General features: G+C 50.2%; 2 protein-coding genes across 15 annotated transcripts in view; one reads left to right on the top strand and one right to left on the bottom strand.

The window, feature by feature from the left end:
* Nucleotides 1-649, top strand: part of phldb1b (pleckstrin homology-like domain, family B, member 1b) — an 80028-nt gene extending 79379 nt beyond the window's left edge. For all 13 annotated transcript variants that reach the window (XM_036536006.1, XM_036536010.1, XM_036536016.1 and 10 more), the window contains one exon: nucleotides 1-649. This exon is cut by the window's left edge and continues 1544 nt beyond it. The gene's annotated coding sequence lies outside the window, so the exon portion shown is untranslated.
* Nucleotides 650-1823: 1174 nt separating this feature from the next.
* Nucleotides 1824-24242, bottom strand: LOC118782564 (alpha-2-macroglobulin). 2 transcript variants are annotated; one of them, XM_036535912.1, is made up of 36 exons: nucleotides 24049-24242; nucleotides 22238-22421; nucleotides 20398-20554; nucleotides 20020-20072; nucleotides 19005-19025; nucleotides 17664-17832; nucleotides 17483-17567; nucleotides 17198-17321; nucleotides 16382-16496; nucleotides 16056-16165; nucleotides 15109-15276; nucleotides 14678-14914; nucleotides 14164-14227; nucleotides 13600-13745; nucleotides 12662-12811; nucleotides 12184-12456; nucleotides 11786-11876; nucleotides 11375-11537; nucleotides 11001-11226; nucleotides 10484-10610; nucleotides 9596-9717; nucleotides 9462-9513; nucleotides 9151-9234; nucleotides 8881-9057; nucleotides 8523-8604; nucleotides 8277-8433; nucleotides 7561-7635; nucleotides 7210-7372; nucleotides 6216-6412; nucleotides 5780-5995; nucleotides 5438-5559; nucleotides 4176-4266; nucleotides 4011-4079; nucleotides 3485-3590; nucleotides 2802-2843; nucleotides 1824-2336 (listed from the first exon to the last, which is right to left on the bottom strand). In XM_036535912.1, the coding sequence occupies exons 1-36, from the start codon at nucleotides 24114-24116 to the stop codon at nucleotides 2314-2316; spliced, it is 4509 nt and encodes a 1502-aa protein (XP_036391805.1). In that variant the 5' UTR covers nucleotides 24117-24242; the 3' UTR covers nucleotides 1824-2313. The 2 variants fall into 2 exon arrangements, with proteins under 2 accessions (XP_036391805.1, XP_036391806.1); XM_036535913.1 differs by having other exon boundaries at nucleotides 11375-11516.

Below are 24242 nucleotides of genomic sequence, written 5' to 3'. Positions count from 1 at the left end.
GTGCGTTCAAAGCCAGCTGCTTCGCCTCATCTTTCGGGGAACACCAGGCTGAGTTTGGCTTATTGTAACAGTTATTTTAGTACATGTGCATTAAGAATTAGTTGTATGTCTCCCAGAAGAAATACAAATGTCTAATTGGCTTGATAGCCCAAGATGTAACTAATAATGGTATCTCTGATGGGGGAAGACTGAGGATAATGTCTGATTTATCAGCAGTTCTGCTGTGTTTTCTCAGAATGAATGCAGGCATGTTTGGCTTTTGTAGAGGTGCTGTCACTGTATCAGGCTGTGAAGTGGTTCATACCGCAGGTTTGGAATGAACAGTTTAGCAGAAGCAGGATGGCTGTGAGAGTCAGGAACATGGCATCAATGATACTGCGGTTCTTTCTGTGCATTTATAAGGCCGCAATACAGTTCATATGTCAGAGTACTTCTTCACATTGGTAGTATTGTGCTAAATGTATGTTCATCATTTAGTGTCCAGCATCTCACCACCTTTCAGCCAATGGGGAGATGTTCCCTCAGGTCTCCCTGGTCACACCCTCCCTGAATGACACACTCCAAACTACTCTGTCCCCTTTTGTCACCACCATCACCACACACACACATACGCGCACACACACACACACGCACACACGTACACACACACATGCACACACACACGTACGCACACACACGCACGCACACACACACGTACACACACACATGCACACACACACGTATGCACACACACGCACACGCACACACACGTACACATACACACGCACACGCACACACACACGCACACGCACACGCACGCACACACACGTACACACACACACTCACACACATGCACTTACACGCATGCACACACAAGCCCTGGACCATTTTGGGTGCCACATCTTTGTCTCACAGCGCTTACATGTATGGACTATATGGAGATTATCAGGTCCATTAAAACCAAATAGCATTACTGCAGTGTCTTTTTCCTTTTTAAGAAGATGTGTCCACATTAGCAAGGTGTTCGGCGTTCAGCATGTTGTCTGTCTCTTCCCTCTGCGTGTGAGAGACAGGACTCCTCTCAGGGTCTCTGTGAGAGACAGGGCTCCTCTCAGGGTCTCTGTGAGAGACAGGGCTCCTCTCAGGGTCTCTGTGAGATACAGGACTCCTCTCAGGGTCTCTGTGAGAGACAGGGCTCCTCTCAGGGTCTCTGTGAGCGACAGGGCTCCTCTCAGGGTCTCTGTGAGAGACAGGGCTGCTCTCAGGGTCTCTGTGAGTGTAGAGGAGCTGCTCTCGTTTGCTCACACTGCAGCACCGGAACACAGTTAATATCACAGTTAATAAGGCCTCCTTTCACACAGAGCCGCGGCCGCCTCCGGTGCTGCTGAAGGGGGGAAACTGACTCTTCAGCACTGCACACTGAACCACAGCTGCTCAAAGCCGTGGGTCCATCACTGTGTACAATACTGAGGTATTTGTAAAAAAATAGAGGCATTTGTGCTGTGTGCTGGTTTCACACTGAGAGGAAGCTGGTGAATTCACAGTTACGAGGGTTATAATGAAGTCCTCTCTACAGCAGCAGCTGGAGAACCTGTTGCCAGCCATATGAGCCAGTGCCTACCTAAAGGCTTGCAACCTTTACAAAACAAACAGCACGCTGTTTACACACAAGCCGCCATCAACCTCCACGTGTCTAACAGTTGATTGGGCTGGTACAGGTGGGTGTGGTTTAAACTGCAGCAACCCCCTGAAGTGATGGCATCACTCCAAAGCAAACTCAAAGCAAAAGCTACCTGATACACACTGAATATTAATACAACAACAAACAGGTACATTATGGCATGTATCTTTACCCCTTCCATTTAATATAGAACATTGTATTTCATATTGTACATGGTTCAGTCAAAGGTAGTGATGATATCAAATGTAAGGAATAGCATTTTATATTATACTAGTAATTGTAGTACAACCTTTTTCTGTACTTAATCATTGAGCTTTAGCTTAAGGTTACAAAGTTGGATGGTACAGAGATATACATAAATTACTCATGAAGTCCCCTTACAGAAGCCTAGCATCTCACACAAGGGAATAAAGAAAGCGTTAACTAGTCATTCCTCTGAAGGCTTTGTTCAGTGCCTTATTAAAGTCAATTAAAACTTAATGGAAGGTTATGTGTTAAAATTGGTGTAAAAACATCTGGAGGGAAATGAGGCGGTTTTATCAGCGGTGTGTGAGGTGCGTCCGGTGCAGGACGGTGAGCCAGATCGGGGCGCCAGTGGGAGCTCCGCCTCGGCGTCGGGACAGTGCGGAGGCGTGAGGTGTCCCCAGCCCCCCTCACAGCTCATTAATTTCATCACCTGCAACAGATGAGAGATCATAGCCAGCCGCTCGAGCGGAAAGGCGGTGTAGACAGGCCCCAAGCTGCCCCCCGCCCATAAATACAATATTTATGCTTAATGGGGACAAAAATTACATCCACATCAAAAATGCAGCCCACTGCACTGATCCCTCAGCCCTGGGATTCATGGCAAGTTTGATGCCAGAATCGCTCCCTGGGGGGAGGGTTTAAGTGAAGCTGGAATCGCTCCCTGGGGGGAGGGTTTAAGTGAAGCCTGTCGCTGCCTCTTAGTGTAGCGTCTGAACGTCAGTCTGAGAGCCATTACGCAGCCAGGTCACCGCTCGAGATCTTCGCATGCATGCTAATTGAGAACACTTCAGCTCTGACAGCCCCTGCCACCGAGGACATTTCATCACCGCGCTGAACAGACCACACCCATAATTTAAAACCCAGTTAATTTTCATGAAGATGATGCAAGACTTACCCTCAGTACAGGGCGAGCTGTACTGGCTCACTGCTTCATCACCTGAGAGCACAGGAAATGACATCATCCACATGGGCCAAGCTCTTATCACACAACAGAGCCAGTGTGCTGAATTTTTTCATGAATATCAGTAAAAATGTCTAGTCTGGAATTCAATCTAAAAAAATGGTTTAACCCAAACCTCCAATACCATTTCAACACGAATTCTGTTTCTTCTATGCAAAACATTTTTTTATTAATTGCTCAGCACCTTCAAAATGTAAATAACACCCCTGTAGTTATGTATAGACTCCTGTTTCAATTCAGACATGCTTGGGTAAGACTGGGCCCACAAATTCAGCTGAATCTTAAGGTAAGTGATAAAGAGCAGTCTATCATCTTACCTGTACCCACACTGCCTTTATTAAGAATTTAAAACTATTTTAAGATATGGCAGCTCCAATGCATTATGATATGAACAGAAATATTGAAAATATAAAATGATATTTCAGTTGAAGAATCGCAGAATAAGAAGCTGCTTTATTTAAATGTGTGGCCTAATTAGGCAGGTATTTTGTGTCCAGCTTTAAGGATCTGTGCATGAATGACTATCGTTCAGGTCTTGACTCCACGTGCCCAGCAGAGAAGCAGATATTCCTTCTGCCTGTGTCCTAGCATGCTTTGCAGGGCTCTTGTGTGCTTACTTGTCTGGTAGTAGTCATAAACCTTCACCACCGCTGGCTTCAGGTTCCTTACTGGGACGTCCTCCACTAGAACTAATGCGTATGTCTTCGGTTCCGACTTTTTCAGCTGGAAAACAAGGCAGAACATGTGGAGCTGTGATGGAACATGACCACTCTAATCCAAAACCAAAAACTGCTCTCTCTATGAAAACTACAGAAATATGCCTGTATGTTATACTCAGTTTTATTCTGTCAATGAAGCTTTTTCCACTGTGTGAGCCTGGAAAGGGCATAACGTTTTTTTATTCCTTCAGAATAAATTCTCTTTTGATGAGAAATATCTTAAAGAATATACACTATTTATGAAATTTGAAATAAACTACTAGTTAGTTTCAGAAATAACTATTTGAAATTAATTTTCCCAAGACAGCTTTAATTGTCATTTTCTTCATTTTTTCTCTTCACGTTATTTTAATATTTTCTCTTTACAAAATAAAACAGTGCTTTCCATGTTTTCTGTGACAAACCCCTGGTCCTGTGATCTCACCCCGTCCAGGTAGATGATGATGTGTCCGTCCTCTTGGTCCACGCGCTTCACCGTGGGGTCTCGTTTGAGCTGCAGGCGGGGCGGGGCAGAGAGGGAACAGGTGAGGGGGGGTCAGACAGAGGGCGCCATGGGGGGAGAGGATGCTCCGCTGCTGCTGTTACTCACAGGTTTCAGGGAGCTCTTCTCCAGCAGAAAGCCCGACAGCAGCTTAACGTTGATGATCACCATGTTGGTTTCCTCACGCCTGCCATTGTACCTGTCAGCCAGAGTCACATCAGAGCCCATGCAGAGCGGGTGAGAGGGGCTATTTCAGGAGCGCTAAAAGCTCAGAGTCAAAGGCACTGCAATACACATAACAGGATATGACAAATGATGCCATATTTAACAGATCAGTGCTGATAACCACAGAGTGGCCATTAATGCAGTTTCAGCCATTAACTGCAGTTGGTCAGATCAGCCTTTGAGACAGAACCACGGGACCAGAGAGAACACAACACACACCTCTCTCACACACACACACACCTCACACACTCACACTGCACTACATACACACCTCGCACACTCACACACACTCATACACACACTGCACTACATGCACACACACTCACTGCACCACACACACACACACTCACACACACTGCACCACATACACACCTCTCTCACACACACACACACCTCACACTCAGACACACACACACACACACACACACACACACACTGCACTACATGACATGCACACACACTCACTGCACCACACAAACACACACACACACACACACACACACACACACACACACACACACACACACTGCACCACATACACACCTCTCTCTCACACACACACACCTCACACTCAGACACACACACACACACACACACACACACACGACACACACACTGCACTACATGCACACACACTCACTGCATCTCACACACACACACACACACACATACACACACACTGCACTACATGCACACACACACACACACACACTCACTGCACTACATGCACACACACACTCACTGCACTACATACACACACTCACACACACACACACACACGCACACACACTCTCTCACACACACACACACACACCTCACACCTCTCACTCACACACACATAGACACACCTCAAACACACCTCACACACACCTCACACACACACACACACACACACACACACTCACACACACACTCACACACACACACACACACACACACACACACACACACACACACACACACACACTCACACACACACACACACACTCACACACACACACACACACACACACACACACACTCTCACACACACACACACACACACACACACTCACACCTACTCACACACACTCACACCTACTCACACACACTCACACACACTCACACACACACACAGCCATGCCTGGACCGGACAGCATGCCCACCTGACGGTGATGAGCACGTGGAGAGCTGTCTGTTGTGTGCCGTTGCAGGTGCCCAGCACCGTGGTGGAGATGTTGAAGGCGGTGAAGTCTGGTGGAGGGGGAATGTTGTAGTGTGAAGCGATCTGGAAGAGCAGCAGCAACAGGTTTCTCACCGTGTGGCCACACCACACCCACAGCACACACTCATTCAGATAGACACAGTTTCCACATCATCTGTTTATATAGCTGGATGTTAACAAAATGCCATTAAGGTTTCAGCATCAACAGCTGTGCCCCACCTAGGAATGCAACCAGCAACCTTGGGGTTAGGAACAATGCTCACAGCTGTCCTGGTGTACCTACCTGCACAAAAACGCAACTCTGGCCCTGAGCCTGAATGCTGTAGTCTCCTGACACCTCCTTCAGCTGCTCCTCTTGGTACAGTAGCCTGTTGTGCTGGTCCACACTGAACTCCTGCTTGTACCCTCCATCTGAAGTTACAGTAACTGTACTGGCACCCTCTGGACTGTAGGTGGCAGCACCATACAGTGCCAGTGCTTGGAGAGCAACCACAGTGTCCTGGACAGAGAGTGGCACAATGATGTCACAGTGATGTCACAGTGAGGTCACAGAAGTACCCACAGTAACTGAGCTGCCAAAGTACTGCAAAAATATTTAATAATGAATTATTATGCTAAATTAATGAAACAAATATATGAAACTAATTTTTTCTGAATAAGTCCCACGATGGTTCCCGCCACCTGCCACCCACCGCAGGGCTGGGGGGGTGAGCACGCACCTGCGTGGAGGCGAAGCCACCGTAAGGGTTCTGCTGCTGGGTCAGCCAGCGCACGATGGTGGAGGCGTAGCCCAGGCCAAACTCCGGCAGCAGGGGGCCGGACAGCAGGGCCAGCAGCACGTAGGAGCTCATCTCCACCTCCAGAGAGTCCGCCCACCTCCCGCTCACCTCCGCTCTCTGCCAATGGCGTGTGCCTCCTACTCACACACACGACACACACACACACCACACACACGACACACACACACACACACACACAACACACACACACACACACACACGACACACGACACACACACGACACACACACACACGACACACACACACAAACACACACAAACACACACACACACACACACACACACACACACACACACACACATACACCCATGACACACACACACACCCATCCCACAACACACACCCACACGCATGGACACGCACAACACACACCCACGACACATGCACACACACGCACGCACACACATGCAAACACACCCACATACGACACGCACAGACACATGCACGCACACACACACACACACACAGAGTAAGATCAGGCTGCATTCTTTTAACTCCCTTCATCTCAGCATTTCAGAGGGAAGTGATATGCAGTTTAGAGTTTTTATGAGCCATGAAATACAGAAACTCCGTTCTGGCTGATTACTGTTGGAATTAACAGCAGAAATTATCTGCACCTTTAAAACGTTAATTTAATGCATATGCCATAATAATCATCGTAGACGGGTCATTAAAAATGAATAATAAAATCCGATTCACACATGGCTAAATTCTGCAATCATTTATTTAAAAAATCAGTGGACTTTAATAAGCCCACGAAACCTCTGTCGGTACCTGTCAGACCAACATTTAGGAAAAGGGTATGTGTACTTACAGCTCTGGCTGTACCTGTAGCTGTACCATTACCTGTATCTCTGCCTGTATCTGTAGCTGTACCTGTTACCTGTATCTCTGCCTGTATCTGTAGCTGTACCTGTGCTTTTGGCCACTTTGTGCAGGTGTGTGATGAGTGTGCTGCGGGTTTCCTTGTCCCCGGCCAGAGTGAAGGTGTAGGACAGCAGGGCAGTGGTGTACAGGTTGTCCCTCTGGCTGGCTGCAGCTTTCAGACACTCCAGGCTCTTTACCACCATGGGGTCCTAACACACGAGAACTGCGCTTACACAGGGGCAGTCAGAACAATCAAACACCTCTGCATGACCAAACTGCAGAGAAGCTCCCTCTTCATCAAAAGGGTTTAATGGTGACAGTAAGATTTTACTCACAGTGGTGTAGTAACGGTAGGATTTTACTCACAGCGGTGTAGTAACGGTAGGATTTTACTCACAGTGGTGTTCTTGTCCAGCTCGAGCAGAGCAGCAGTGATGTAGGCGGTCAGGGACACGTCATCGCTGACTCCTCCCTGGGACAGAGAGCATAGGGGGATTCTGCAGCAGCTGGGAGGCAGGGTGTGTGTGTGTGCGTGTGTGTGTGTGTGTGGTGTGTGTGTGTGTGTGTGTGTGTGTGTGTGGTGTGTGTGTGTGTGTGTGTGTGTGTGTGTGTGTGTGGTGTGTGTGTGTGGTGTGTGGTGTGTGGTGTGTGGTGTGTGTGTGTGTGTGCGTGTGGTGTGTGTGTGTGTGTGTGTGTGTGTGTGTGTGTGTGTGTGTGTGTGTGCGCGTGTGTGTGTGTGTGTGTGTGTGTGTGGTGTATGTGTGTGGTGTGTGGTGTGTGCGTGTGTGTGTGTGCGTGTGTGGTGTGTGTGTGTGGTGTGTGCGGTGTGTGTGTGTACGTGTGTGGTGTGTGTGTATGGTGTGTGCGTGTGTGTGTGTGTGTGTGGTGTGTGCGGTGTGTGTGTGTGCGTGTGCGGTGTGTGTGTGGTGTGTGCGTGTGTGGTGTGTGTGTGCGTGTGTGGTGTGTGGTGTGTGGTGTGTGCGTGTGTGGTGTGCGCGTGTGGTGTGTGTGTGTGGTGTGTGCATGTGTGTGTGTGTGCGTGAGTGTGTGTGTGTGTGTGTGTATGGTGTGTGCGTGTGTGGTGTGTGTGTATCACACTGTTGATCTCCTCACCTTCATGGCGTTGTTTAGGAGTTTTCCCACAGACTGGAAGCAGCCGCTGTCCTGCTGGTGGGAGCTGAGCCAGCTCTTCGCCTGAGCGATGTGCTCGGGGTCGATGAAGATGTAGGGCCTCGCTCCCCCGAACGACTTCATCACAAAGGAGGTAAGCCTGGACACGCACAGCAAGCGTCCGTATCACCAAACCAGGAATCACACACAAATCAAATACTGTCCTGTCTGTCACCCCGCTGCACTGACCAGGTGTTTCCCGACCCGTCAGTCTTCCCAAAGGCGCTGTACGAGCCGTCCCCGTGCTTGTAGTTCAGCTCCCTCTGATAGCCTGCAGCAGGATGGAGCAGCGGTTAGTGGAGAGGACAGAGGACACGAGGGCCAAATTAAGGGAAATTTCTATTTCTTGTTAATTGTAATTTTTTTTTTTTAATTTCAGCAGTGGCTCATATCATGATGTGTAAGGGTAAGGTTTGTATCAAGGGCAATGCAAAAGTTTAAGACCAAGCTGTGCTGTCCTATGCAAATATGACATTCTAAACAACCCACACACACACACACAGACACACACACACACACACACACACACACACACACACACGCTCACCGCTCTCCAGGAAGCGTGTGGCCTTGTCTTTGACCTCCTGGGTGAGCTGGCTGGTGCTCTCCAGGTATTTGAGGATGTAGATGTTGGGAGCGAACAGCACCATGTTCTGTTCACCGCAGCCGTATGGCATGGCCAGCAGGCTGTCCAGGTTGCGCATGGCCCGGCCCATCAGGTCACCTGCAGGAGGAGGCACACCTGGTCAGCACCCTTCCTGCGACAGCACAGGCCCCACCCCTGCAGGCAGGACGGGACATGCCCACAAGCGCTCACCCAGAACAGACAGGAACGCCTTGGCTGACCCCTCCACATACACCTCCGGCAGCTTCAGAGAGACTTTCTCCTGCACAGCACCCTCTGAGAGAGAGAGAAAGGGGGGGAGAGAGCGAAAGAGAGAGACAGAGAGAGAAAGTAATGGCTTGACACACATTAGTTAATACTTGTGTAATGAGTGTCTTCCCTTGATTGATGGCGGAGGCAGGCAGCTGGGAGGCGTGACACAGTGCTACACACGGTCTGGACTGTAGTGGACTGATGAGCCCAGCTGAGCTCAGTAAACTCTCATCATCATCAAACTCACTCACCTGCAGGACACAGCAGGGCGTTGTGGCTGATGGTCTCCTTGGTTCCCTCTGCCTGTGAGGGGGGGGAGGGAGATCAGAGCAAGTGTCACCATGGCGACGTGCTGATGCACAGGTAGGGGACAGCAGACACTCACCTCCACGATGAGGGTGCGGACGACAGTGTCGACGCGTCCCCTCTCCGGCACGGTCGCCACCTCATTCCCGCACAGGTCCTCCGTCTTCAGAGCCACCGCACTCACCTTAACACTGACCTCACCTGTGCAAAAACCAACACAGACACCTCAACGCTGGCCTCACCTGTGCAAGAGTGAGCAGACACAGGGCTCCTCATTGTGGAGGTCTTACCTGCTTTGACACAGTAGTTAACAGGCCTGGTGTCATGTCTCTCTGGCATAAGGACAGCTTACATCTTCAGTTATTAAATATGTGCAGATTAATGTGCTCTGTCCTGCACGTCAGAGCCTCAGTGTCATACTGCAGTTAAAATCTCACAGTGGAGTTTTATCTCTGACACCTCCAGAAATGAGAGTGAATTAAATAAGTACCAAGCTTTTTATCAGAGGCAACAAGGGTTTGTTATCTTCAATGAACGAATATGAAATCTGAATCCAAAATGAATTTGCACAGTTATTTCCTCTCTTGGGAGCTGCTAATCTGCTGTGTGAGCAAGCAGACTGCAGCATAGGACTGTCGACCGCAGTGCCGGGACTGTCGACCGCAGTGCCGGGACTGTTGACCGCAGTGCCCGAGACTGTCCACTGCAGTGCCCGAGACCGACGACCGCAGTGCCCGGGACCGTCGACCGCAGTGCCGGGACTGTCGACCACAGTGCCCGAGACCGTCGACCGCAGTGCCGGGACTGTCGACCGCAGTGCCCGGGACCGTCGACCGCAGTGCCGGGACTGTCGACCGCAGTGCCCAAGACTGTCGACCGCAGTGCCCAAGACTGTCGACCGCAGTGCCGGGACCGACGACCGCAGTGCTGGGGCTGTTGACTGCAGTGTGCGGGAAACGGGGCTCACCGAGGGTGGTCGGTGTGAGTATCCAGCTGAAGGTTCTGCTCTCCTCTCCGCACAGACAGTGTGTGTACTCACAGCCCACACACGGCCGCGCTGTGTACTGCTCTGTTTCCGCCAGGCTCACCTGCACCTGCGGCACACAGAGAGGGCTCAGGTGTCACGGTCACACTGTGTTAACTGAGCCCAGGACCGCAGGTAAGACTGCCTACAGTCAGTATTAAAAAATTCAGTTACATTATGACAGATATCGTCCAAACGAAAATGACCATTGCACTACTTGCAGTACCAACTAGGTGATCTCTTCAAAAACATTCTCTGTTGTGATAGATGAATCAGAGATAAATGAGTCAGAGAACTTCCACACGTTTCCACAAACAACTGTGACAGACTCCCTGCCGAATGTAGCACCATTACACTAACTGAAACTCATAAGCAGTGCGTCTCTGTTAATAACCCTGGATCAAGACGTTATCTGGTGGTGAAATAATGCTGGAGAGAGGTGCATGCTGGGATGGCGTACCATGATGCACTTGGAGAGGTAGTTAAAGACGGTGGCCTTGATGGTGAACACCTCGCCTCGCACCACAGAGTAGGGGAGCGTCAGACTGATGAAGAAGGGCTGGAAGGCGGTGAAGCCGACGCTGGGAGAGAGGCCCACACCCACAGAGGAGGTGCAGAGGGCGTCTGCCGCCCACTTGGTGATGGTGTCCGGGACGGTGTGCTCCACCTTTACCGAGCCCGAATCTCTGCAGGAGGAGGAGAGGAGCAGAATGAAGCCCCGACCCAGGGAGGAGAGGACGCAGCAGACTGACACCCCCCCGCCCCGGGACAGCAGCACAGGAGCTCAGAGGCCCGCTGACGCCATGTAGACATGATAATGGCCGCGATTCGCACCCGACCGGAACCAGGTCCCAGATCCAGGTCTCCGGGAAGTACGTGCGGACAGTCTCCTGCGGCTCGTCGGCGGCGCTGGGCGTGGCCCCCAGCCGTTCCACGGCCGTGCGCTCCATGTTGAACGCCATGGGAACCGGAGAGTCTTGCTCATCGAAGTCAGTGTCAGCAGGAGGCAGAATGAGCACACGTTACAACCCCTTTCAGCAGTGGACAGGCACACACACATAACACAGTCACACACGCATAACACAGTCACACACGTATAACGCAGTCACACACGCATAACACAGTCGCACACGCATAACGCAGTCACACACGCATAACGCAGTCACACACGCATAACGCTGTCACACATGCATAACGCAGTCACACACGCATAACGCAGGGTGCAAGGACAATGCGGAGGCATACCATAACTGTAGGACCTGTAGGCGAAAATGTGGTTGTAGCAGTCAATGGGTTTCTTCACATCGGAGTTGGTGATGATTTTAATTCCAACATCCTGCAAAGGAAAAGTCATTTTATTCAAAACTGAGTCGAAACAGAGAAACGGAAAATACACATCTGGCAAACGTACAGCACACACTTTCACAACTAAGACAGATTTTCAAAACTAAGGGATTCTCAGCTTTATGGAAATTATTTTATGCTAACATCCATAGAAACTTGCATCATCTATACAGAATATATTCATATAGCTATTTTTAAACAGCCCGTTACTCTACGCAGCTATTCCCATAATACCCTCATCTTCTTCGTCATCTTCATCCTGCCCCAGGCAGGTCACACCTGCAGCCACGCCCTCTCACCTTGAAGATGTTGTACACGTCGTGCTTTTCAGGACTGGGCCCGAAGTAAATGGAGCGTTTGCGCTTGGAGGCGGGCTGAGTCTCCACCTCCACCGCATCCAGCTCCACCACCTCCAGCTCCGCTGCAGGTGTGGCCTCCACTGCAGGCACCTCCTCGGGCTCATCCACAGGCACCTCCTCCACGAAAGGCCTGCCGATGCAGGGGTATGGATCCAAGTCCTCCACGTTGTACGGGTAACCCGACAGCCTCTGGACCGGCAGCTGGTTGTACACCTGAGGAGACAGAGAGCAGCTCCGCTCATCACCGGCGCTTTGGTGTGGTCAGTTTTGGGTGCGGTCAGGTTGGGGTGCGGTCAGGTTGGGGTGCAGTGGGGATGGGGTGCGGTGGAGTTGTGATGCGGTCAGGTTGGGGTGTGGTGATGCAGTGGAGTTGAGGCGCGTGCGGTCAGTTCGCGGTGCGGTCAGGGTGCGGTCTCACCGAGTCGACGCTGATCTCCTGCTCCGGCTGCAGCAGCAGCACACTCTGGTCGATGGCCCTCACAGAGCACAGAGAGCCGGGCTGAGCCTTCAGGCTCAGGGACGTCTTCTCCCCAGGAAGCTCCTGCAGTGACGAGAACTTCAGGGACACCTGAAAAAAGTACAGGAACATCTGCTGGGACCCTGTTTCTCATTAACCGTGCTTTCAAAAGCATGTTTCCTCCAATCTACCAAACATGGACTCTCACTGGTAAGGAGTAATGATGTATTTTACCATTTGTTCCTGTATAAAGGTATATATCTCATAAGACATGGCTTAAATCTGTAAATTGTCTCAAGGCAACAGCGTACCATGATGGAATCTCAGTGCAGTGTCACTGTGTTAGCAGCCTGTCAAGCAAAGCAGTCCTTGCAAAGGGTTTGATGCTCTTTGTGTTTAGAGCCCTGAACTGAACTCTTTTGGCAAAGTGTTTCTGATAATGAGTCATAGCAGCTATAAAACTGTCTGGCAGTGAGGGGTGTGTGTTTGGGGGTGTGTTTTGCAGTGAGGGGTGTGTGTTTGATGGTGTGCTCTGCAGTGAGGTGTGTGTGTTTGGGGGTGTGTTTTGCAGTGAGGGGTGTGTGTTTGATGGTGTGCTCTGCAGTGAGGTGTGTGTGTTTGATGGTGTGCTCTGCAGTGAGGTGTGTGTGTTTGGGGGTGTGTTTTGCAGTGAGGGGTGTGTGTTTGATGGTGTGCTCTGCAGTGAGGGGTGTGTGTTTGATGCTGTGCTCTGCAGTGAGGGGTGTGTGTTTGATGGTGTGCTCTGCAGTGAGGGGTGTGTGTTTGATGGTGTGCTCTGCAGTGAGGGGTGTGTGTTTGATGGTGTGTTTTGCAGTGAGGGGTGTGTGTTTGATGGTGTGCTCTGCAGTGAGGGGTGTGTGTTTGGGGGTGTTTGGTACCTTGTTTTTCAGGCACAGCTGAATGGGGAAGTCTGCGCTGTCTGCCACGGCCTCGCCGTCCGGCAGCACGGTGTACACCACCACCTGCGCGTAGGGAGCCAGGTCTGTCAGCCGCTGCAGGGAGACCGACACCTCGCCCCTGTGTACTGCACAACCAAGCACAGAGAAGCACTCAGCACAGAAAAGCACTCGGCACAGAGAAGAACTCAGCACGGAGAAGCACTCAGCACAGAGAAACACTCAGCACAGAAAAGCACTCAGCACGGAGAAACACTTAGCACAGAGAAGCACTCAGCACAGAGAAGCACTCAGCACAGAGAAACACTCAGCACAGAGAAGCACTCAGCACAGAGAAACACTTAGCACGGAGAAGCACTCAGTACTGATGGGTGTAAAGTTTAATGCTTTAAAAATGCAACAGATACAAAGCAAACAAACGCAACAATGTATATTCCGATTAAACAGTATACTGTACCATTGATCTGGATCACCATTTTCCCTTAGAATGTAAAATTAATTATGAATTTCATTTGAAATTGTTTTGGTAGTGTATGGTGACCTCACCTTGTCCTGCTGTCACTGGTACCTGCAGGCGGCCATGCTGTTTGATGCTGCCTCTTGACAGGACCTGGTGAGAACAGGACAGAAAATGAAACGTTCAATGGCACAAATCCCACAATCCCATTAGCCCACGGGACAGCAGCACCCGGCCGGAGAGAGAGGAGACAGGAGAGAGATGGGACCCGGCCGGAGAGAGAGGAGACAGGACCCGGCCGGAGAGAGAGGAGACAGCGCCCGGCCGGAGAGAGAGGAGACAGCACCCGGCCGGAGAGAGAGGAGACAGCACCCGGCCGGAGAGAGAGGAGACAGCACCTGGCCGGAGAGAGAGGAGACAGCACCTGGCCGGAGAGACAGGAGACAGCACCCGGCCGGAGAGAGAGGAGACAGCACCCGGCTGGAGAGAGAGGAGACAGCACCCGGCCGGAGAGAGAGCATCCTCCAGAGAGCACCACACTGGTGCTCATAGTTACGATAATCTGAATGCCTTTTTAGCGCAGAATCCAGCTTTTAAACTCACCAGGTAGAAAATATCCAGGGATTCCTGTTCCTTCTCCAGCTCCTCCCCCTGGATGATGTACTGAGCCATGATTGGCACATCTGTGTCACACGGGAGCTTTCCTTTCACCTGCTTGATCTTCAGGAAGCTGTTGCTCTTGGAGTGGAAGGGCTTGACCCACTGCTGTGCGTATCTGTAGTTGGGCCTGCGAAGGCCGCGCACATACGCAAAGTCCTCTTCCACTTGACGATAATGTGCCTGTGCAGCGTGAGACAGTTGGAACATGGAGTCTGTGAGCAGGAGCCCCAAGCTGTGCAGAGTCAATGCAGTTTGGGTAAGAGCCAGCTAACGGCAGGACAAGTGGGGACAGACACATCGGTCACGTGCGTCACGGAAGCTCCTGCTGAAGGCGTAACTCACTGCATGATGGTACTGAGCGTTGATGCACCCACCTGCAGGTTGACTGTGTTCAGCTCCCAGGGGGTGGTGTCCAGGCTGAAGTCGGCCATGCCCCTGCTGTCTGTGACCAGCGTTCTGTTCTCCAACTGCCCTTTGTACCGTGCCATGAGCAGAACCGTCTCGTTCCTCACAGGAGAGGAGTCTGCACCCACCACCTTCACCTGCGACACAACCGCACGGCACAGAGCACACGGTCACCACACACCCCACCCCCACACAGAGCACACGGTCACCACACACCCCACTGATCACGCCCCCCCACAAACACAGAGCACACGGTCACCACACACCCCACCCCCGCACAGAGCACACGGTCACCACACACCCCACCCCCACACAGAGCACACGGTCACCACACACCCCACTGATCACGCCCCCCCACAAACACAGAGCACACGGTCACCACACACCCCACCCCCACACAGAGCACACGGTCACCACACACCCCACTGATCACGCCCCCCCACAAACACAGAGCACACGGTCACCACACACCCCACCCCACACAGAGCACACGGTCACCACACACCCCACCCCCACACAGAGCACACGGTCACCACACACCCCACTGATCACGCCCCCCCACAAACACAGAGCACACGGTCACCACACACCCCACTGATCACGCCCCCCCACAAACACAGAGCACACAGTCACCACACACCCCACCCCCACACAGAGCACACAGTCACCACACACCCCACCCCCACACAGAGCACACGGTCACCACACCCCCACCCCCACACAGAGCACACGGTCACCACACACCCCACCCCCACACAGAGCACACGGTCACCACACCCCCAACACACTGCAGTGGAGGAGAAGTGAGACTTCTCCTGTGCATTGTGCCCAGCCTTCTTGGAGAGTGACATGATTGAAAAGTAAATGATGCACAGGGGCGGACAGACAGATACACACAGGGGGTGGAGCTTGTTACCTTCCCCTCATACGGGATCCCTGGCTTGAATGCCTGAGGCGATTCTTCGAACGTCACCGTAACGATGTCACTAGACAGACGGGCACTGCCACTACCCTTCAGCAGCACACCTAACACAGTCAAAGTCAGACACAGTGAGTCACAGTGAGTCACAGCTGAGCCTGCAGAGCTCAGAGTCACAGTGAGTCACAGCACAGAGTCATAGCAAAAAGACAAACCTGCATTTCAACACGTACACGCACATACACGGTAATAAATTATATCCATATATACATAGTGAGAAATAATATCCATTAATGATATCCATAGTGATAAACAATACATACCAGTGCCATACTCTTCCATCTCACTGTCTACCTCGAGGCTGTCCTCGTACTGCGTCTCATTGAGAGCGTACGCCCTCACATCGATGGTTTCCGTTGCACACCCACTCTTGTCGGTCTGGATCACAGAGGCGTGAGTCAGACACAGTAGTGCCACACAGTGCACCTCACAGCTCAGAGCTGACTGACACAGGGGAGCACAGTCTCTAACAGCTCCCACCCCAAATGTTTGCCCCCCATGACACTGTGTTCACAGGGCACTGAGTGACTGAGTAGAGCTCATATCCTTTACACAGAACTGATGCTGTGATTAATGCACTGGGAGTGGGGGCTGAGATGGACTTAATGACCAACCACCTGACTGACTGACTGACTGATTGGCTGGCTGGGTGACTGGTTTGGTGATTGGCTTGCTAGGTGACTGGTTTGGTGATTAGCTTGCTGGGTGACTGGTTTGGTGAATGGCTTGCTGGGTGACTGGTTTGGTGATTGGCTTGCTGGGTGACTGGTTTGGTGAATGGCTTGCTAGGTGACTGGTTTGGTGATTGGCTTGCTGGGTGACTGGTTTGGTGAATGGCTTGCTGGGTGACTGGTTTGGTGATTGGCTTGCTAGGTGACTGGTTTGGTGAATGGCTTGCTAGGTGACTGGTTTGGTGATTGGCTTGCTGGGTGACTGGTTTGGTGAATGGCTTGCTGGGTGACTGGTTTGGTGAATGGCTTGCTGGGTGACTGGCTTGGTGATTGGCTTGCTGGGTGACTGGTTTGGTGTCTGGCTGGTGTTGCATATGCCTAATGGTAGGGAGACTCAGCTTTACTTACAGTCATACTGTATTCCTTGCAGATATCTGTGGTTGCTCGTGTTTCTGAATACCAGTAATGTCGGTATGATTTCCGGCAAACTACAGCTTTCACTGATCCCAGAACAGGCTTCCCATAAGTGTACCTAGATAGAAACACACATTTGGGGACTTGTAGAGTGACGCTATCACAGCAAATCAATTTAAAGAACTCATTCATTATCTCCAAGGGATGACAGTGGATTTAACAGAGAATATCACTCAAGAATCTTTCTAGAAACAAACGGCAAAGCTTTACATAACTTACTTCCCACAGACTTGTAACGTTGCGCGTGTGTCCAGGATGGTAATAACGTTGGGCAGATGGACTTTGACCTCATACTTTGGCAAGACTGCATTAAACAGACATAGAGCAGAATCACTATTCCCAGAACTCACTCTTCTCAAAGCACTCTAGAAACAGCAGTAAGCAGGAACTGAACCCTTACCGTATTCTTTGATGTCAAAGGTGTGCGACGTGGATCCACTGCTGTCACTCATAGCGGTGATCACATACGTCCCCTGCGCGGCTTCTGGGGTCATGCGGTGCGACAGGTCCAAAATCCCGCTGGTGGTGGACCGGTTCAACCACTGAGCTATACGATTCATATTGGGGTCCTGTGGAGACAGAGAGAGAGAGAGAGGGAGAGAGGAGAGGCAGAGAAGAGAGGGAGAGAGAGAGAGAAGGAGAGAGAGAAGGAGAGAGGAGAAGCAGAGAAGAGAGGGAGAGAGAAGAGGAAAGGAGAGGAGAGGCAGAAAGGAGAAGAGAGGAATGCATGCATACTGGCTGGTGACAGACAGCCTGCTCAGCTCTGTGTGCCAATCCACTAAGGCCTGTTTCTGTGTGCCTATCCACTGAGGCTGGTCTCTATGTGCCTATCCACTGAGGCTGGTCTCTGTGTGCCTATCCACTGAGGCTGGGCTCTATGTGCCTATCCAGCTGAGGCTGGTCTCTGTGTGCCTATCCACTAAGGCCTGTTTCTGTGTGCCTATCCACTGAGGCTGGTCTCTATGTGCCTATCCACTGAGGCTGGTCTCTATGTGCCTATCCAGCTGAGGCTGGTCTCTGTGTGCCTATCCACTAAGGCCTGTTTCTGTGTGCCTATCCACTGAGGCTGGTCTCTATGTGCCTATCCAGCTGAGGCTGGTCTCTATGTGCCTATCCAGCTGAGGCTGGTCTCTATGTGCCTATCCAGCTGAGGCTGGTCTCTGTGTGCCTATCCACTGAGGCTGGTCTCTATGTGCCTATCCACTGAGGCTGGTCTCTATGTGCCTATCCACTGAGGCTGGTCTCTGTGTGCCTATCCACTGAGGCTGGTCTCTGTGTGCCTATCCACTGAGGCTGGTCTCTATGTGCCCATCCACCGAGGCCTGTTTCTGTGTACCAGTCCACTGCGGTTGGTTTCCATGAATCTTAAAATCAAATCGGATTAGCTGTTAGCGACAGACTCAGCCAGGAGCAGCGGTTTGTACAGCCCAGCGGAGGCAGACGGTAGCGGCACAGGGCAGTGTGTCTCTGCTGCTCTGACCACCTCGCTGTCCCATCACAGGTTACTGCAGCTCAACCAAAGCTAAACCCACTAACGGCACAGACACAGTCTGTTGGGGTATTACTCCTCACCAGTCTTCACCACCAACATCAACAGTTACACCTTACATCAACTGTCATTCCTGTTCACGCATAACAATGCAAACAAACACCAAGCAGCTTCTGAATCAGGCTGTTCTGTATACTGGGCTTATGGAGGTCTTACAGTCAGTAGCTGAGTAGCTGTGTTGGCGTGTCTTACCTGCAATTCCACAGTGTCGTACTGCAAAAGAGAAATGAACAGTTAAAAGCATTGCACTGCAGCCTGCTAAATCACGCTCTTTAGCTCCTTCCGCTTCCTCCTCTCTACAGTGCAGTTGCAACATTTGCTGTTATCTGCACTGTGGTACAGTGCCTTCAGCAGCTGTTTACTCAGAGCCTTTGATCAAACAGGACCAGTGGACCTGAACTCTGCCCGGCCGAATATTGACTCTCGCCCACTACATTGGCAGCGGCTCCACTCTGCCCCGGGGCCCCAGGGCCGGCCTGACGCAGCAGCCTGGCCAGAGTGAGCATCTGCAGGCGCTCCACACTGTCATCCTCCTCACCTTTCCGCTAACTCCACCCCTGCCTCACAAGCAGGGTCACCCAGGCAGTAACATCCTGCCACGTCCTATATCTGCATAAAGAGGTACTACAGTTTCATCCTTACACTTTCAGTGTGGGGCACTGCTTTCTACATGACCCGTATAGTTTAGCTTTGTGTATTTGCACAAGCATAAAAAATGCAGGAGTTGGAATGACAGATAAAAAATGTTTGAGGGAAAGGCAAGAAACATGCCTTCTGCTAAAAGATGGTATTATTATGTAATATTATGTAGTGTATTATGTATTTTAATATCATAATGTATTATGTATTATGTGTTACGTAATATTATGTAATGTAATATAAAAACAAAGTCAACTATACAGAAATGTGTAAAAGATTTAAAATACAAAAATCATAACTGTACAAAACATGTAAACATAAGAATAGCTGGTATGAGCTGGTCTTTCAGTTCATTCATGCAGCATTTACAGCTTGTAGTATCCAGAGCCTTCCGACCTCTCTCTGCTTTCAGAAACAGAGTGATTCTTCTCTGCTTTCAGAAACAGAGTGATTCTTCCCTGATTTCTGAAACAGAGTGATTCTTCCCTGAATGCTGAAACAGAGGGATTCAGCTCTGATTTCTGAAACAGCGATTCTTCTTTTGTGAAACAGACTGATTACAGCTTACCACTTGGTTGTAGGGCAGGAAGCTGTCGTCCATGGAGACAATACGGAACTGGACTGGGAGAAAAGGTCAGAGTGAAAGTCTCACCAAAACTTTTCTAAAAATCAATACATAAAGTGATTCTAAATTCATTCTAAAATACATGCTACTATTGCATCCATAGGGGCCACGGGAGTGTAGGACAGAATTCAGGAACGGTAAAGAGATGAGGCAGATGCAGATCTAATGTGGAACTACCATCAACGTCCATGTGAAAAATGCCACAGTTTCATACACATCCATACTGCCATTAGATCAATTCATTAACGTCCAGCACAGAACTGTTCCCAAAGGGGATTCCTCCTCAGCCAGGAGGCGGGAGGCCAGGGGCAGTGTCATTACCGATCTGGCCTGGTTTGTACACGGGTTTGTCTGTCTGCACGATGGTCAGGAAGGATCTGGGCTTTATCAGGATCTTCGATTTCTTGTTCAGGTCCTCGGTGGCCCCATGGACAGCAGCGTGGACAGTGGCCACAGTGTCACTGCGAACCGAGGGGACCTGGGGGGGGGGGGGGGGCAGCATTCACCAAACACATGAAAAAATGTCAGCAAATTTTCAGAAGAGACCATTACAGGTGCCGTCATATGTCAGAGAAAAGCCATTAATAAAAACCCTCACACAAAGGTTTAGGGAAAGTGTGCAGGATGCTTCCTGAAGCAAAAAGCTTCCTGCCTGTATTTTTTTCATATTTAATAGATAAATTGCAGCAATAGCATCCAGCACAATAAATTAACATTTCTGCATCTTGCCAGTTCAGGGAGCCAGGAGATTTGAATGTGTTTATCAGATTAAAAGCCCTATATACTCCAGGAACAGGAAACTGGATCATCATATATCATGTGACCACACCATTTCAACACCCTCACGGCTGCAAGCTCTGTAAACTGAGACCCAGATAAGAGGCACACTGCTGCTTTGCGTGAGCTAACATTCCCACAGTTACAGACAGCAGCAGCTCCCACCATCTGACAAGCAGCTCGCAGGTCCACCCTCTCTTGCAGACTGTGCACTGATGTCATAGAAAGGACTGGGCATGGAAACGCACAGCGAGAGGGCACTTCAGAGGAAATGCGCTGTTTCGTACGGCGTTCCCCCTGAGACGCCGATGCCTCCGACACGTCGCCTCACACGGTGCCACCATTAGGAATGCAGTCATATTAGACCTGGGCTGTGGTATCCATGGAAACGCTCCTCATGCAGAATTTGATCTGGAGTTAGTGGGCATTGTCCTCTCCTTACACTCCCACAGCCCACAGACACAAACAGAGTGCAGTCTGGCCTGGCAGCGTCACAGCAGGGAGGAGAGCTGTTATAGGCCTGTTAAAAGCCTTGCTGTCACTCGCACTGACCGCAGGGCCAGCGGGCAGAGCCTGAGCCACACAGGCTGAGAGACCCATGTAGAGAAGAGCCCCGCTCACGGGGGCAGACAACGCACACAATCTCTCTTAATAGGCAAAACATAAAGGCTGCGACAGAACAGGTCAGCGGGATTCCCTGCTGCTGCTGATTACACCACACTCAAAGCAACCACTGCACAGAGGCAGGCTGTCAATCCCAAACCGGCCCAGAGGAGGCGCCCTTCTGTGTGTGTGTGTGTGTGTGTGTGTGTGTGTGTGTGTGAGGGATGTACTTCGGCCCAAATTCGGCACCATTCATTTGTATAGATTTTAACATCTAGCATACAAACAGATGGTTGACACAACTGGAAGTAATACGTCAGACAGAGAGCAGGCTGACTTTCACTTAAAATCATAGAAGTCTTCTGGAAATGAGCAGCAGCTTTAAGGTTTATGCTTATTACCAAAGTCAAGGTCTCAAAACACTGGCACAGTTGCAGAATTACATCACCCAGTAGGAAATGGCCCAAATGGAATTAAAGTTTATTCACAATTAAGTATGACTTCATATGTCCTTAAGGGAATGTGTGCAATACCCACAAGTAGGAAACAGCCGTCAAGATGTTTATTTTTAAGGTCTAGCTTAAGATGAAATATGACGATCCTCAGTTTCGCCCCCTAATTCAAAACAAAGCCATATAAAAACTACAGTCAAAGTCTGATCCACTTAATGGTTCATTACTCGGTAAGTGAGTGTTTAAATGGATGTTCTAACTAAATAACAAATGAATGATCATTCCACGTTCACAGGGTTATGAAGAAGAGGCGTCTCCGCACAGCTGACCTGGAAAGGCAGACATCGGTAGAAGTCCTCTTTCACAGACTCCTCCAGCAGAGTCATATTGTCGATGCCCTCCATTTCCAGGGTTATGGTGAATGACACTGGTCCCTTGGGTTGGTGTATTTGGGCACATATTGTCTCTGTACTGCCCCCTACTGTTTGGGAGGTTACTGTCACCATGTATATTCTTCAAAGGAAAAATAAGAGAACAGGGATTAATAATGACATGGAAATAGGAATTCCACCTAAAACCTCTTTACATGCAGCAGAAGAACAGACCACAGTGTCTTTAGATGTGAGCAGCTCAGAGGAACTTACAGGAATAGCTGCATAGACTGATCATTTTCTTTCACTCTCTCTGTCCCTCTCTCTCTGTTCTTCTCTTCCTGTATCTTCCTCTCTCTCTCCCCCTCTCTTCCTCTCACTCTCTCTCTCTCTCTGACTCTTTCTCTCCCACTCTCTCTCTTTCTCTCCCACTCTCTGTCCCTCTCTGTCTCTCTCTCTTTCTCTCCCACTCTCTGTCCCTCTCTCTCTCTGTCTCTCTCTCTCTGCCTCCCTCTCTCTCTCTCCCTCCTTCTCTCTCTCTCTCTCTCTCTCTCTCTCTGCCTCTCTCTCTCCCTCTCTTTCTCCCTCTCTCTCTCTGTCTCTCTCTCTCTTTCTCTCTCCCTCTCTCTCTCTCTTCCCCTTCCTCTCTCTCTTTCTCTGTCCCTCTCTCTCTCTCTCTCTCTCTTCAGCTCAGTAGTCCAGGCACACTGTTGTTTTCAGGACGGACAAACAGTGAACAAAACGCCACGTTTGGCTGCACGCCTCCCCACTCCGATTTAAGACCCAACTATGTGAAATGGGAGACCAATTAAAGCTGTTCTGAGCTCTGCGCTGGGACTGGTAATGAGCTGCTGTGTCCTGTTCTCAGAGTCCGAGGGCTAATTGCAGAGTAGGGAGGTGGAGCAGAAAACATTGACGTGGAGCTGTATTGAGAAAACACGCTAGCAGCACAAAACGCAGTGCTCCCGTTGGAAGTGGCGCATCTGCCTGCGCGCAGAGGGCAAAGCTGTGAGAGGAATACCGTTTCAAAGGACAAAGCTGCGCGGAGCCCTCCGCACTCATAGGCATGTTGATTAGATTGGCCTCATTTTTCTGAAAGACCTTTGGCATATCTATCCAGAGAGAGGCGGGGTTACACCAGCTCTGGAACCCCAGTGAACCCCGAGTAATCTGTGTACTTTCCCTTAATAATTACTCTCAATAACTTCTCAGAGCCTCCTGACCTGTCCTGCCGTTACAGCAGCGAGCGCAGCAGCAAGATATGCACCGCTGTCCCACACTTGATCTTACTTCATTTACTTACTTACAAGCTTAGTTAGGGGTCTATTGATAAATTCAGCTACATCAGTCCTTACGTTGCAAAAGACCTATGGGGGGTGGGGGAATAATACAGCGAAACACGTGTTTCACGCGCTTGTACTTTTTCTGACTCCATGGGAGGGCAAAAAACTTTTGCAAAGTCACCCCTTCACGCGCATACATGGAAGTAAAACCTGCTGCTTGAAAATAATAATACACGTTTCTGTTAAATATGTAAAAATAGTGATCAGCATATATCAAAATAATCACATGCCTATCATTTAGTTATGAATTAATGTAATTTTTTAAATAGTTTTCTGCAGTACTTACTTTTTCTTTTATAAGTTCTGCAGTAAGTCACAACACGGCAAAGACACCCTAAAACATAGTTTATCGAGTGATTAAATTACAGCGCTATGTTTGCCTTTGGTAAGTAAGCGTTGCATGTTGGTGCTACTGTTTATACTCACGATTCATTTGCGCTCCCCGCGAACGCGGTCGGCAGAAGCACGGACGTGCAGAATAGAAGCGCGATCATGTTGCGTCAAGTGTATCAGCGACCGACGGAGCAGCGGCCGAGCAGTCGAACTGAGCCGTGTGTCGCTCCCTTCCCCCGGGCTCCCTCGGTGTCAGTACAGCAGGATGAGGAAACAGACATAAAGGG

The sequence above is a fragment of the Megalops cyprinoides genome, chromosome 9 (assembly GCF_013368585.1).
Source record: "Megalops cyprinoides isolate fMegCyp1 chromosome 9, fMegCyp1.pri, whole genome shotgun sequence".
NCBI lineage: Eukaryota > Metazoa > Chordata > Actinopteri > Elopiformes > Megalopidae > Megalops > Megalops cyprinoides.
The sequence above is the reverse complement of the archived record's forward strand: the minus strand, read 5'-3'. Positions and strand labels throughout refer to the sequence as shown.

Bases quoted from the DNA above. Each gene is read 5' to 3' on its own strand.
- LOC118782564 (XM_036535912.1), bottom strand. From the start codon at position 24,116: ATGATCGCGCTTCTATTCTGCACGTCCGTGCTTCTGCCGACCGCGTTC. The intron at 19,026-20,019 runs GTAAGCTGTAAT...TCTCTTTTGCAG, and splicing joins TCCTGCCCTACAACCAAGTG to TACGACACTGTGGAATTGCA. The intron at 13,746-14,163 runs GTGAGGTCACCA...TTGGTTGTGCAG, and splicing joins ACCAGTGACAGCAGGACAAG to TACACAGGGGCGAGGTGTCG.